General features: G+C 32.5%; 2 protein-coding genes across 11 annotated transcripts; both read left to right on the forward strand.

The window, feature by feature from the left end:
* The first annotated feature begins 358 nt into the window (after nucleotides 1-358).
* LOC106666823 (serologically defined colon cancer antigen 8 homolog) lies at nucleotides 359-8,804 on the forward strand. 9 transcript variants are annotated; one of them, XM_014394296.2, is made up of 13 exons: nucleotides 359-550; nucleotides 811-952; nucleotides 2,450-2,659; nucleotides 2,751-2,882; nucleotides 3,006-3,214; nucleotides 3,673-3,823; nucleotides 4,373-4,492; nucleotides 4,550-4,712; nucleotides 4,770-5,008; nucleotides 5,836-5,929; nucleotides 6,179-6,296; nucleotides 7,225-7,313; nucleotides 8,088-8,804. In XM_014394296.2, the coding sequence occupies exons 1-13, from the start codon at nucleotides 522-524 to the stop codon at nucleotides 8,696-8,698; spliced, it is 2,307 nt and encodes a 768-aa protein (XP_014249782.1). In that variant the 5' UTR covers nucleotides 359-521; the 3' UTR covers nucleotides 8,699-8,804. The 9 variants fall into 9 exon arrangements, with proteins under 9 accessions (XP_014249782.1, XP_024086007.1, XP_014249777.1 ...); XM_024230239.1 differs by having other exon boundaries at nucleotides 814-952; XM_014394291.2 differs by lacking the exon at nucleotides 359-550 and having other exon boundaries at nucleotides 674-952.
* A 2,718-nt stretch (nucleotides 8,805-11,522) lies between these two features.
* LOC106666824 (BTB/POZ domain-containing protein 6-like) lies at nucleotides 11,523-15,373 on the forward strand. Of its 2 annotated transcripts, XM_014394302.2 has the most exons (6): nucleotides 11,523-11,640; nucleotides 12,056-12,120; nucleotides 13,760-13,891; nucleotides 13,961-14,097; nucleotides 14,156-14,360; nucleotides 14,463-15,373. In XM_014394302.2, the coding sequence occupies exons 3-6, from the start codon at nucleotides 13,760-13,762 to the stop codon at nucleotides 15,315-15,317; spliced, it is 1,329 nt and encodes a 442-aa protein (XP_014249788.1). In that variant the 5' UTR covers nucleotides 11,523-11,640; nucleotides 12,056-12,120; the 3' UTR covers nucleotides 15,318-15,373. The 2 variants fall into 2 exon arrangements, with proteins under 2 accessions (XP_014249788.1, XP_014249787.1); XM_014394301.2 differs by lacking the exon at nucleotides 12,056-12,120.
* Nucleotides 15,374-15,419: the final 46 nt, after the last annotated feature.

A 15,419-nucleotide genomic window follows, 5' to 3' on the forward strand; every position in this document is an offset into this window, starting at 1 on the left:
AAATTTGGGCTTCTATTTAGGAAACTCTTAAGGAAATGACCGTATAAATGACAACTATGCGAAACAAGTTTCAAACTTGCGCTCAGCAGGATGATGAACCATTAGGTCGGCCTTTTTTTATCATCTGGGTCCGCCTATTCTCGCTGGTTTCATTAACTATTATATTTTTTGTGTGGTATGTTATAATCGGAGATGATCAAACAGTCTAAAGTTTACAACTGCCAAACAAGAAAGCGGTCAATAGTCTTATAATAAAAAACTACAAATATAAATAAATCAATGAAATTTCTTTTATGTAAACAAAACATAAATACATCAGATACACGCGTGAACGAAATGTTCTATTTTGATATCCGATTGGACCGAGTTTTCATCGCTGTTGGTTGTTATGATTGATTGTTGTCTCGGGCGGTGGTACCGGGTGGTTCTGAACGTTCCGTGCGACATGGAACTCCGAGGAAAAAGCTAGAGAAGCTGGCAACAGAACTTTTCAACACTTCAAACAGTCAACACCTCAGGAAATGTTCAGAGCGAAAAAGTGCAAACCACGGCAAGTGATCGTTCCAATAAATTTTGTCACAAAGTTCCAGTTGGAACCGTGCACAATTAACCGCTAGGGCAGTCCAAAAATGTCTTTTCTTTCCTTTTGCACGAAGTGTTAATGAGTAAAGTATAAACTACGGCTGCTATGGCGACTAGCTCATACACAATGCGTCATATGCATTCAAGCGTGGAAGACTTTGCTCTTCCAATGTGTACTATGAAAAACAAATTTAAACGACAATTCATTTCATTTGACGATTTTTGCAGAAGGTCTCCTAAAATGGATCTCTTTAGGAAAAGGACCACCACTTCCGACTATTCAGACCTCGCTTACAGAGAAGCAGTTTCAAAGCTTAAATACTTACTAGCTGAATCTTACACGCCCATCACCGTCCAAAAATTCACAACGGTGAGGCTATACATTAATTCAATCTGTTTAATTTATTAGCGTTATTTCATCATATCGAAATATATTCTTTTTGTTACACCATACATCATAAAACTTAATTTTCTAATATTTTGTATATAAACCATAATTTATAGGAAACAAACAATTTATGATTGAAAATTAAAATCTACATTTACTTATTATGTACTTCATTTATTTTCTTCTAGTTCTTTCTTCATTTTCGAATTTTGTTTGGACAATTTTTGAAAAAAGACACCCAACTAATATTTACTTAATTTTGATGAAATATATACAAGTACTTGGAGTTTTTAATATACCTCAAAGAACTATTATTTAATATTCTAATATAATATATGTATAATCTCCAATAATCAATTATTGGCTTTTAATTATAATTAATCATTTCACAAACGATCAGGGATGAGGCCAATTAGATTATTTCATGAAAGCTCAATGAAGGAATTGTGTGTTTTCTTTCTAATCGGCATCATCCTTGATCATTTCTTTAATATATAATTATAATTAAAGGCCATTTTTTAACGTATATACCAAATATTCTTTTTTAACCCGCTGTAAGGGATGAAACTCTTAAAATTAAAATTTTGAACATATTTTGCTTAGATATATGTACATCATCTTTAAATAATTATTATAAATTTAAATTTTATTTGTACCCAGTCAACTCACACATTTATTTATCCATTTCTGTATTTATTTAATTTTTCTCCAGTCATTCAGTTCCATTTCAATTTCGACCAAACAAAATTTCAATGGAATTATTTTAACAAGTTTCTTTTATAATAAATTTATAGAAATCAATTGTAGTTTTTTTTAAATATCGTCAGTATATCTTGATTGAGTACATTTTTATAAGCCATTTATGGTAAATACTGTGAAACCTGTAGTTTTGTCGTCTCCGATCCTCCTGGTCGGCATATCCTTGCTGGTTTGATCAGTCAGACAAATTTATACTTTTCACCAACTTCGATGGTTTGTCCTCATATCACAAAAAAATGTCAATATAAACAAAGCCTACAGCTGAAGATAGAAAAATGCCAAATTGATTCTAACAAACAACCAATAGGATCGGAGCGTATCCAAACTACAGGTTCAAATGCAGTCCTCAACAGAAAATCTCCACAGTACTGTGAAAAATAATATGTGTGCTCAGGGAAATGGATAAGACCAAAATTTATACAAAATTATAATAAATGCAGTTTTTGGATTTTAGCAACACAACAAAACAGAATTTTTATTCAAAGTGCTCTAATGGGTTCCTCACATTCCCGAAAATACACAAACAACGAATTCCCAACTAGAAAAATGTATAGGTTTTATTTATGCACTCACACAAGACACCTTCAAAAAAATATATTTTCTTTTTTAAATAAAAATGTATATCTCATGTATATTTATATATTTTTTAATATATATTAATCATATTTACACAGACTATAGTCTTTTTAATGTAGTGTTTAATTACTTTCCAACATTCAGGGAGGACCACTGTATAAATTACCTTTACTAAGCTCATATGAGCATTTAGGAGGATCTGATTCGTCTATTCGCAAATATCTAAAACCGAGAGCACTGAACGAAAAAAAACAAACAGAATTATCTACAAAAACACCACCTGAATTTATGTCCTACATGAAACAACAAGAGGAATACATCGGACATTTAGAAAAGGAAAGCCAATCTTGCAGGGTACTTGAAACATACTAAACAATTCATGATCTATCTGATTCCCAAACCAATTGATTTCTTTTTTAAATAAAATTCTGTTTTCATGAAACAGGATGAACTTTCAAAGATGTTAGAAAAAATAAGAGATGTAATTGCTGAAAATGAAAAATTGCGTGAAGCATGGAAAACACATAATGGTTCGGGAATCGATGATTCCGAAGAAGAATCAGAAATTTCATACAAGGTTTACCTTTCATTTTTTTATTATTTCAATTTTTTTTCCTTTTTTAGTTTCAAACTTATACATATACACAATAAAATCTTGGGTTTCAATGTTACAAACAAACAAATATATAAATGTTTGCAGGATGGAAAGAAAAAATACTATAAACACATAATTCCTCCTAATATTGTGTTTGAATCTCGAATTAGTGAACTGGAAGCTCAATTGACCCAGAGCAAAATCGAGCTCCGGAAAGCACAAGACGAGGCCAATTTTCTCAAAACGCAATCGAAAATTGATTGCTCATCGCACTATCCACAGGAAAACAATAAACAAATTGAGGCCCTTCAAAGGTAAATGAGCAAAATTTACATTTAGTTAAATTAAACCAGACATCAATTATGAAGAGAAAATTCAAAATAGAGTATAAGCTTGTTTGTTTGCAATTTCAAAATGGTTTCATACTTTATTTATTTTTACACTTTCCATATTTTTACTAGTAATCATTTTTAATAGCCCCAGTATAAATAGATTGATATTAGTTTTACCTACATGAAAGGATTTTGTTATGCTACCTTGTAAATAATATTACCAGGGGATCAGGTATTTGGGCCAGAAACAAAAAAGCTTTTGATCTATTTAAGATCTTCCAATGACACATACCTGATCGGCTAGTAATATAATTTCACTGGTCGATATGTTCTTATTTACATATTTGTAAGTAATAATCCATTTAAAATAGAATAATACTAATATTGTTTAAGCCTAATAATTTCTTCTTGGCAATCTAATGAAAATGAAATTATTTTAGAGAAAGGGATGAATTAAATGAAACAATCTCTAATCTCCAGTCACTCATAAGTCAATTAAGGGATAAAGAAGCGTCTGCTACACAAAAAGTAAAAAGAAGCTTGGATCTTGTTGACCAAGCTCACTTCGACAAGAACCAGGTAATTGATGCTGTACGTATAATTTTTCTTCAGTTAAAACTGTGCTGTGGATTCACTTGTGTGCATGGGTATGCGTATGTGTGTGTGTTTGTGGGTGTAAACATTTGCAAAAACTTCATTCATTCGTTAAAATATTAAGGAATAAAACACAAACAATAAATGAGTTCTGTGAACACAGCACTTCCACACTAAAAATAAAGCTGAATAAACATTAATTCACAATTTTTCATATTATCGGTGCGAATCTTCTACCACTCTATGTAAGTACCACTTTTATCACAACTCTCACCTTTCTTAACATTTTGTATTTATACTAAGATATAAATTTTACATTAAGCCTGACAAAAGTTGGCTTTTTATTATTAGTTAGATTTTAGTTGTTTGTTTTTTTTAGGAAACATGTGAATTCAAATGCTTGATTTCAATTAATTCACCCATTTCTAATTTCACAAATAATCGACATAACACAATACACACACAATTAATCATACTTTTTTTTAAATAGAAAGTAATCAAATCTAAAAACAACTAGACTGAAATTGTATTCCATATTTAATTTAGTTGGAGTTGGAAGTTCGCCGTCTTAAAAATGATATTGATTGTATGAACGATAAGCAAAGGGAAATATTACAGGATTCCACAAGAAGAGTCAATGAAACAGAAAGAAGATATGCCATGCAAGTAAGACTATTGACTTTTTTTAATGAAAGCAAATATAATAACAAAAATATATTTCAGATAGAAAGGTTGAACAATGATTTGGCAACTCAGTGGGACACTACTAACAGGCTTAATTTGGAACTGGACCGGATTAGGCGGGCTGAGCAGGAACTGAGGAGAGACCTTGCACAAAAAAACTCAATAATAGAAGATTTAAAGAAAGAACTTTTAACAAAGACAAGTAATCAAAAAATATTTTCTAAGAAGAAAGATGACATATTTAAAATCAACATTTTAGGTAATCTTCAAACCGAGGCATTGACGGCAGGGGCAGAAAGAGAAACTTTGGAATCGGAACTTACCAACTCAAAACTTGCGATAGAAAGGGTTGAAAGAAACAGTAGGCAGGAAATAGCCCGTCTACAAGCTGAAGTCACATCCTTGAGGCAGAGGCTTGACAGAGCTGATGGGGATCTTCTTCATTCTAGAAAAGAAAACCTACGACTCACTGACAACATAGCATCACTTGAAAAAGAAGTAAATGACAAATCATTCTTATTTAATTACTTAGTATCTAGTACTGTAGTTCTTTACAAAGATTTTTTATATTGTGGATGAACTTACTTGAACAAAACAGGAAATTTTTTAAAAGTTAATAGATTTTGATCAGAAATGCTTCAGTTATCTTTTCCCATTTTTACTGGTTTTGTCTATAAGACGCATTTCAGCCTTTCACCATCATCAGTGAAAATATTATAATTTAGTATAATGTTCAAATGTTGCCAAAGACCAACTAGTGAAGATGATAAAATGCCAAAATTTTCTGGTGGACCAAACCAGTGAGGATGATCAGAGATGATACGATCAACAACTTGAACACTTTAAAAATTATATCAATTTATTTAAAATCTCTCTTTAGGCCAGTTAGAAAAAAAAACCAATTTAAAATAATTATGTAAAATTATTAATAAAAAATAAAGTATTTAAAATATAAAGTTTGATTTACAACATAAATTATAAGATTAATTTTCTGAGTGTTTGTTTCTGTTGGATGTCGTTTTATGTCATTTTGGGTGAGTTTTCTTTACTATTGGTGATTTACTACATTTTTTTTACGTACCTTTTATTTACATGTTTTTTTAGCCATTTTTAGCCTCCTCCTCAGTACAATTTTAGTGAGCCTCCATAAATGATTTCTGTTGCTGCTAGGTTGTATATTGAAGCTCATCAAAATTGAGGAGAAGGCTAATAATGCCTCAAATTGTACATAAATAAAAATTATGCACAAAATACTGTTGGTAAAGCTTAATAGAAAAATTGCTCAAAATATGTGACTGATTTTTAGTTAATTATTACTTTTTAAGTTGGAGCTTGCAAAAACCGCTAAGGAGAATGTCAAAGACACAAAAAGAAATGACGATCTTGCAGCAATGATCAAAGAAATGGATGCTAAGCATGGTAATTATTTTATTAAATAAAAATAAATTTAAAACAAAAAGAAAATAATTTAGAAATGAACGATGATGACTTCTTTTTTATTCCTGTCATATGAGTCAGTACATTTTAAAGTTGGCTAATATAAATAATAAATTAAGTAATAAATATAATACTCTGCTAACGAAATGTTTGAAGTTTTACACTGGTTGTTGTCTGTGGCCGGTCTTGCCTAAAACTCATATGATGGTTCATAATTCATATGAATTTCAGCCCTGAGTGTTTCCGAGCTTGAAGGCATGATCCAGTCACAGACGCAACTAATGGAAAAACTAAATAATGAGTGCCAAATGCTAACAGAACGGCTTGAAGATTCTTCCGCTAGGCACAAGTAAGAATCTGAAATATTGTTTTCTTATAAAGTTAATTTGTATAGCGTTAAATGGGTAAAAGAGGTTTTTCAAATTATGTTTAATGTTTTTGTGCAAAATTTAAAATATTAAAAAAAAAACACAAAAGAAACGAGAGATTTATGAATAGCTGAGATGTTCATAAATTTATTTTTATCACTTTTGACCCACAAGTAAAGGTCTCAAAGGGGGAGGATGAAGGACTGACGCAGATCAAGAAAAAACGTCCAAAAGTAAAAGTTGATGTTGCTATAAAAGTCAATCACAAACCTCAAACCAATACAAAGGTCAGTAGATCAAATAAGATTCAAAATCTTAGAAAGGGAGCAAAACCAGTAGAAATTGTAATATTTATTAAAATAAAAAGTAAGTAGATAATTCAGACTTATAAATTATAGTGAATTAATAAAGTGATTGAACAATTGCATATAAAATTAAAAAATCTTATTAGAGAAAAGGCATGTTTTATTTTAAAAAATGCAAGTAGTTTAATTTATGCAACTTAAAAAAAAATCAACAACCTTTTATTTCTTTTTTTCTTTTACCCATTTTACTCAGAGTAGTATTTTTAATTTGGGACTTATTAAACCCACTATAAAATTTGAAAGTAGAGTAGAGATTGACTATAATCATTTATAGTTTATTTAAATTTTTTTTGCAGAAAAACCTTAATTTAAAATTGATCTAAGTGGTAGATAATAAGAACTTGAGTTTTGGTAGATAAACTTAGATTACAATATAAATCTCTCAATGCTAGGCTAAAGAAAACCTTAACAATTAAAATATATATTTTTTTAAACAACAGGGTTTCACCTTTGAGGGGGAGAATAAAGCGAAGAAAGCTTCACAGACTAAAATTAAAATTAACAATGATCTTCATTATCCTTTTATCACACTTTTTTCTTACAGGGAGGAAATGGCCAGCCTACAAAGTAATATAGAATATCTTAATAGTAAACTAGAAGCTCCTGTAAATTATGATAATCAAGAATGGCGAGGTATTGTTAAATTTATGAAGTAGTGAAAACAACACGAATCACTTACAACGAAACTTTTTTTTTATTAGTGAAAATTAGTTTTTGCATGCGCATGTGCGAAAACTAGAAAAACATGATGGAGATAATGCAAAAATGAATTGAAATCAAAATTATTGTTTGTTCAATAAATCTGCTGGCTTACAATTGCAATAATTTGAATTATTATATCTTTCCGCATACTCATTAAATTTATATTGTGCAGCTAATGTTTAAGTGTTATTACATAGTATACAGTAATGTCTACAGTCCCATATTTACCAAGCGGGAACGGCATTGATATTTAAAGACTGTGGTCTTTTCGCTTTTGTTATTCTAAACTCCTAATCCATTCTGATAAAAATTATTTCCTAATCTTCAAGCATATCACATTGAGTTTATTCTTGTCCTCTCGTGCACATGTGCACAAACACACTTTAATCACCCGATAGAAGCCAAAACCATTGCTTTTATTCACATCATGTGCCTTTAAATATGTATGTACCAGACAGCAGACATGGATCATGTTTTATAATGCATAAACATCTTTTTTTCTTTTTTTTTTGGTAAGATTAATCATCTTACCATCTTCAGTTATAAACAACATATATTTAGAAAATTGCAACAAAAACAATCATCAGAACTGCAATTTTAGAAAGAAAAAACATAAAATAATACCTCTTGTATATTATTTATATCATACATATTTCCCTTTGTGATTATGCTATAAACTGTTTTTAACATTTAATAATGTTTCAGATGATGGAATGGTGAATAATTATGGTGAAGATACAAGGCAATATGTAGGCACAACTGAAGATGGTAGAGAATTATTGCAAGGCGACAATTATGATCCAAACATAAATGGAGGGTACCCGCAAAATGGCAAATATCAGGTGGATGCAGAGTACCCTAATGATCAAGTGTATGGAGGACAAAGGGATGATTATGAAAGCGAGGCATACCAACAAGGATATCCAGAAGGCGAAGCGTACCCACAAGAATCTGCTTATCAAGTCGATCCCAATTATCAAACAAAACCTGATACGTATTCTGGAGACGCAAACAACCCAGCAGATCCAAACACTTATTTGGCCGATACTTACAAAGAACAAACAGACTACACGACCGATAACAAATATGAAACGAATCAGGATTACCCCACTACAGAGACAACCGATTATCAGCCTGATGCGACAAAGTCTATTCCAGAAGAAAACATTACCAAAAGTGATCCAGACCCAAACCAAGATATTGAAAAAGTAAACCAAAATGTAAACCAAGATATTACACAAGTTTTGGGAGTAGATGCAAATGGAGGAACGGTTGTGGCACAGCAGGAAGAATTCATCCCACAAACTGGGCAATAATTATTCAAAGACCTCAGTCACCACTTCTGTTATTTCATCTTATTTTATTCATTAATTTATACAAAATATTAGGTGATTTTAATTCAATTATTTATTGTTTAAGAATGTGCATTTCGTATAAATATGAATAATAAAGGAGCAGATTGTTTATAAATTTTAATCATTTCTTTCATGCCATCTCTATATATTTGTGTAAATAAATTTCACTAAAGTGAGATTGCTAGGTGTGCAAGATGATGAAATTTATACTAACAGACACACCTGAAAAGAACATCTCATGACCTTTGCTGAAACATAGATTTAGTAATGTTATCTTTCATTTCATGGTCAGACAAGAGCAATTGAAATTAAATTGTACCCATATTTCCTTCCCGTATATCTCTATCTACTAATACCTTTGAAAAAATCCTATCAATTTGGTTTTTAGATATAAATTTAAAGAATTAGAATTAGCATTGGCTAGCCATGATAATCACCAACTATAATGATGATGGCATTCTAGGATAGAAATTATTCTTGTCTGTATTGTCACTAGACTCTCTTCATTCTCATTGTTTCTCTCTTCACTTAAATACATTATTTTCTGTAATATATGTTGTTCAGTCAAGTAGGACTGACTCAGACTCAAGGAGGACACAAGATAATTGTCTGACAAGTCGCCAAAGAAGAAATAACAATATACGCCAAAGAAATAAACAAAGCCGTCAAAAATCCTTTCTTGGTGTAGCTTGCGCTCTGCGCAATGAGAGGCTAGTCATCAATAATAATATTTTATTTGGAATGACACCACTGCGATTACCATTCCTGATACGCAGCTTCCTTAATACATTTTAAGAGTGTGAACATTTCCAAGGTAATTGGTGATCTATGGCCTATCACCTGGAAAGCCTGGAAAGAATTCTGCTCTGACTTCTCAGCATATTCAACAAGCTTTCAATAGTGTTGCAGTCAGCCTCCAGCTGCCAGACAACCCTCAGTTTCCAAACATCCCATTGTATTCAGTCAGCCACTGTATTGTCAACCCATTTAGTTTTAGTCATAGTCACCTATGTCTATAGCATAGGACTTTTTCTAGCTAAGGGCTTCCTAAATTTTTAGCCAGTGGATCCTCATCCTTTTCTCAGAACAAAATCTAGGACGGACCCCTTGCATTCAAGTATTTTAAATTAGCTACTTATAGTATATGTAGTAATTTAAAGTTTTATAAATTAGCCAGCCTATTCCTAATTACGTAATGGAGAAAGATATCTCTATGGAAAAAATTGACATACTTATCTTTATTTACAAAATCTGGAACAGAAAAATAATTGGACAGAACAGAATCAATAAGTATGAAAAACTTGGGCCAAATTCAAAAGTATTTGAGCATTAATTATTAATGAATTAATGGGAAGAGAAAGGTTGTTTAGCCTGCACAATTTGGATATGTTGGGTTTAATTTTTTTATAGCTGGAGATTGATGTCAGGTTCAGCATATAGGCAGCTTCAGTATTTAATTTGTTGGCTGTATAGATAGAAAATATGGAATTGCATAAGTAAGTTGTGGCAAATGGAAGAACACATTTTGCTTTTTCAGCAAGCAGTTGAAATTTTTTATTTTCCATCAGAGTCAAAAATGGGAGTAAGTATTGGACTCGAAAGTAGATTTCAAGGTAGTCTGAAGTAATATCTAGTGTCTACCAAACATTTATATTAACTTGAAGATAGTATGATTGGCTTTGACAAAACTGAAAATGGTTCGTCCACCAATGGTCTTGCAGGATTGTATCTCGAGCTATCGGGAAATCAATGTTCGCTCCAGTTTGTTTTCTTTTAAAAAATTATTTAACACCGGAAAACACTCGACCTCTTCCTTCTCAACAGATTCAACCCAAAACTGGATTATTCTTTTGATGTCCATAACTTTGTCTTTAGCATTGAAAGTTGTGATTCTCTTTCCGTGCAAAGAAAGACTCATCTCATTCATTGTAATGAAAATATCTGACAAATACTACAGTATACATTGCCATTTCTCATCATTGAAAACTTTACCCAATTTGACATTTTGGTACATAAACAGGCTTCAGAACGAAATTCTTTTAATAGTGAAGTTCTTTCCAGCATGACAGCCACCTCACTTCTGTATGGAAAAGAATGGATTGGTGGCTTCCCATATTGTCACATATTGTGAAACATCTTGACTTTAATGCGACTTGATATAATTAATAATTTAAACAGACTCATCCAAAACTTTCTTAAAAGAGGCTGGCATTTGTTTCATAGCTAAAGGATATCTGTAGAATCACAGTGACTGTTGCGACAAAAAAACCTTTTGTTTTCAGTACTCATTGTTATTAGTTTTATACTTTAAATAAAATCGTTTATTTTTGTAATAATTATTTTTTTTTTTTTTTTAGAAGTTTCTCGTGGATGCCCAAGGGGTCTGCGGACCCCAGTCTATGTGATGCCATTCTAGCTCATTAACTTGCCTACCTCTGGTTATTTCCAAATCCAGCCATGTAAACTTTCTTTCCTAAAATGAATGCGGGCTTAAATTTCTCTCCTCTCTTTTCTCTTGTTTTAAGCATTGATGGTCAACAGCAAGTACATAACAATTTGAATATACCCGGTTTTATGTTTCACTGTTGACTAAACATCTATGGCATGATTGTTTTTCTAATTTAATTTTAATATAAAAAAGGAAAAACATGACCTTAGCAACGATTGATTAAATTAACTATTATGGTGTATACAAAACCATAATAAAATACATTTAGAACAATCAGTTCCTAAATAGAAATAAGAGTGAGAAAGAAAAAAAAAATAGATGAAATATTCAAGATCAAGGCCATTAACCAATTTGAAACAGTTTTTATTTTTTTTATTTCTACCTATTGTAACAAGTAAAGGATTGATTTAGTATACACCGGAGAGTAAAAGGATCCGCTTATTTTCTAGAAAAGGCCAGTAACCTGATTTCTTTCAAATTTAAATTAAATTTGATATTAACTGGTTTGTTTATATTATTAGACTCTTGACCTGATAAGAGTCGCTTAGCAACCGAAGTTTATATTTAATAAGTATTTAATTTTATCTAAGATCAGGTTTACTTTAATATTTTCTGTGAATAATTTGAGCATTTTAAGCAGAAAAAAAACTGAGCTACGAAGAAGTTGATTTTTCTTTATAAAAATAAACGATCTCCGAGCCGGTTTCGCCCCACTAATGACTAGCAATTAGGAACTTGGATAGTTCAAAAGCCGATTTATGGCCCACGATATTATTATCTTTGGCATTCCGTCTTTATTCTTGTTCTTGGACGCTGCTTTGTTCCCGTTTTCACCCTCTGAAAGCTTCAACTAAAATTTATCTGCCTAGGTCACAATAAACTTTCCAGTTCGAGCACAACAAGCTTCCCAGGTCAAACAACAAAGTCAAAAGAGGTAAACCGTAAAATTCAACAAGTGCAACATGTTTGTTTGCATTTTTTTACCACAAAAACATTCATTTGCCATGATTTCCAAAGTCCAGTTTATACCTGAAGTCCACTTTTCCATACTTCCCCCTTTAAAAAGTGAAAAAACTACCCACAAACTGTGATAACTATTTGAATTTTTAAAATCAATTCAACTTCCATTGCTTATTCTAGCTAGATTACACAGATCCACATTCCTAGGTTGGCATTCAGATCTAGTTTCTACACCAGCAAAGAGAACTGAGTTGGTTTGTCAGTTTAGGGTATAGTGATACGCCTTCCGCACCTCCATTGTGCTCCTCTATTTCTTACAACTCGCTGGCCTGCTTCAGGTTGTTAGTATACCTTAGTATACCATAACCTTGCTAGTGCTTTTCGTACCTAGTTGCAAAAATCTACACTCTCACAAAAACAAAAGCATTCTTCTCTTCTTCCTGGCAGTATCCACATAACATTTCAGCTGTCTGTACTCGTATTTAGTAAACACCTTGTTAGGCAGCAGTGTTCTGTCAGGAGTCCAACCAGAATCCTGGTTTAGTTGTGGGTACATTCCAGTAAAGTGTTCAGATGGCACTTTGTTGAATCCCTTTGCATTTTAGACTGATTAAGGATAAATTTTGGATGTATCCTAAGTTGCTAGGCCACAGTGTGGTTTGGGTCTTACAGAATTCATATTGGCTCTTTTTTTTTACCAACATATCCACTTTCTCATTGCCTCTTTGCCCCAAAGGCTCAGGGATGCCCCTTTGACGACTTCTGCCAGGGATTCCAGAGATCTTGAGAGAAAATGGCACATCCTAGAATGTGTTCCTAGTCTTTTTATTTCTCTGGCGCAATGTTCAATTGCTATGGTTTCAGACTGGACTGTAGTGTACTTACCTATGTTAAAAGTCAGTTCAATCTTTGGATTCACCCAAGGATTCGTCAGTTTATAACATTTCTTTGCTCAAAATGAAATCTTCATTGGTTGGAATGTCCATGAAAACGGTTCAGTTCAAATCTAGATTATCAGAAATGAATCTTCCATGCCAATATTATGAGATCTTTTATTCAACTGTGAGAGGTGATGAACTTGTACTTCAGTGGTCCTTAATCATCCTGGTACTCACTAGTCCAAGTTACTGGCAGATTAGGAAGATCAGAAACAATCAAACTACAATGCTTGAAATGCTAAAATGCAAGTAATTTCTTCAGGCTGAACACATAAACCTGTAACTTGGACAGATCCTTCAGTTAGGATAGGCATACAGGCGTATCAGAGATGACCTAACTAAAATTCTAAGAACGAGTTTGTACAAGTATGGGAGGTGATAACCCTGTAACTTAGAAAGATCACACAGTTAGGCAGAAGATTTATCAGACATGGCCTGATTACAATTCTAATGAAAATTAGATATTTTTCAAGTCTAGGAGGTATGCAGTAGCATTTTCAATTAGCCCAATCAAACTTTTTTCAGCTTTTTGCCATCTTTAGTGTGTGACCTGCCTACACTCCTGCTAAAGAAAACCAAACCTTAATGAATAAAATACTTCAGTTGACATATTACAATTAAATTTGTACCAATTAAATTAAATATATCATATTAAATATCATTTGCTTTTTTTAGATGACAAATACTGTTAGAAGTAAGCAGGATTGGCAGGTGAGTAAGACCAACATCAAGGATCGGTTTAAAGAACTTTTACTACTTTCTCAATGGACAGATTGCACTTTTTCTGTCGGAGATGAAAACATCGAGGTATTTAAACTTGTAGTATTATTGTAAAGTCCCATTATATACATATTTGAGTTAATTAATTATTTTAAGATTATTACATGTCACAAATTAGTGCTTGCTGTAAGCTCTCCTGTTTTTGAGGCTTTGTTTTATGGCGGATTGTGCAATAAGGATGAGGTGATCTCAGTGCCAGACATACAACCTTATATTTTCAAGCAGTTTTTAATGTAAAAATAATTTTATTCATTGATTATCAATAGATAACTTTTGTTTTGTGATTGACAGGTATATTTATTCGGATTCCCTCGATTTGAAAACAGTTGAGGACGCAGGCGGATTGCTGTATGTGGCTAAGAAGTATTTGATGCCACAGCTAGCTAGAATATGTATAGACTACCTACTGGAATCGACGGGTATCAAAACCATGTGGGACATTCTGCTCATTGCTGAAGCTCTTAACGAAGAAGAACTTTTAAGCATATGTCTTAAGGTAATGGATTGAACAACAAATTAAATTGATAGGTTGAAAAAAAAAATACATTTATATAAACTTTCTTATTAAGAATTAGTGTTTAAATGTATAATTTTGTAGGTGATGGCAAGCTATCCATATGAAGTGTGGTCTTCAGAAAATGAACATATGAGTAGGAACACATTGTCAAAGCTTCTCGATCAGAAAATTATGAACATGCGAGAAATTGAACTTTGGAAACTTGTCTTAGATTGGTGTCAGAAAGAGTGCCAATTGAGTGGGATCAAATCTTCCCCAGATAACATGAGGTCAGTTCTGGATTCAATGGACGTTCTCAAGAAAATTAGATTTCTTGCTCTTCCACTGAAGGAATTTGTTAAAGTGAGAGAATCTGGGATTTTGAAGAGGGATGAGTGCGATCTGCTTGAATCTCTGATTATGAAGAAAGTCGGCCTTATCGAGGACTTTCCAATGCACCTGAACCCTGAATACCTGCCGAGAACGGAGGTGAAGCCGTTGATTTGGAGATGCAACAGAGAACTGGTTAAAGGCGACCGCTCCCTCATTTGCAGTGGGCCGATGAAAACCAAACTCAAATCCCAGTCAAAGGTCCTAGTCACGGGCTTTGAAGTCGTAACACGCAGTTCGACCATATCGTATTCTTGTGGTTTGTATAGAGAGAGAATTGTGGCAGTTGTAGAAGATGATAAAGGAAACATGCTCACTGAAGTTGAACATGACGGTAATGCAGAGTTCAACTCATTCCAAACTGTATATCTCAAGCAGCCAATTTGGTTTGAGGCAAACACTGTCTATAACGTTCGGTGCATCTTCTCCACAGGGGTTTATCCTCTCTGCTGTTTTTCATCTATAATACGTTCTAAAGGCACAACATTCGAGTTTGATGATAAAACTGAAGCAGGAAATTTTGTTACTAAAGGAAGCTTTATTACTTCTATTTTATATTCAATATAAATGTCCTTTAAATTTTCTCTAAAATGTGATATTACAACAGTAGTATAAATAAAAACTTGTATATAACCCCTCTGAAAGAATAATCAAATAATAATAAAGAAT

The sequence above is a fragment of the Cimex lectularius genome, unplaced genomic scaffold (genome assembly GCF_000648675.2).
Source record: "Cimex lectularius strain Harlan isolate CLEC.00 unplaced genomic scaffold, Clec_2.1 scaffold2, whole genome shotgun sequence".
NCBI lineage: Eukaryota > Metazoa > Arthropoda > Insecta > Hemiptera > Cimicidae > Cimex > Cimex lectularius.

Bases quoted from the DNA above. Each gene is read 5' to 3' on its own strand.
- LOC106666824 (XM_014394302.2), top strand. From the start codon at position 13,760: ATGACAAATACTGTTAGAAGTAAGCAGGATTGGCAGGTGAGTAAGACC. The intron at 13,892-13,960 runs GTATTTAAACTT...AATTATTTTAAG, and splicing joins TCGGAGATGAAAACATCGAG to ATTATTACATGTCACAAATT. The intron at 14,098-14,155 runs GTAAAAATAATT...TGTGATTGACAG, and splicing joins ATTTTCAAGCAGTTTTTAAT to GTATATTTATTCGGATTCCC.
- LOC106666823 (XM_014394291.2), top strand. From the start codon at position 689: ATGGCGACTAGCTCATACACAATGCGTCATATGCATTCAAGCGTGGAA. The intron at 2,660-2,750 runs GTACTTGAAACA...TTCATGAAACAG, and splicing joins AGGAAAGCCAATCTTGCAGG to GATGAACTTTCAAAGATGTT. The intron at 2,883-3,005 runs GTTTACCTTTCA...AAATGTTTGCAG, and splicing joins AATCAGAAATTTCATACAAG to GATGGAAAGAAAAAATACTA.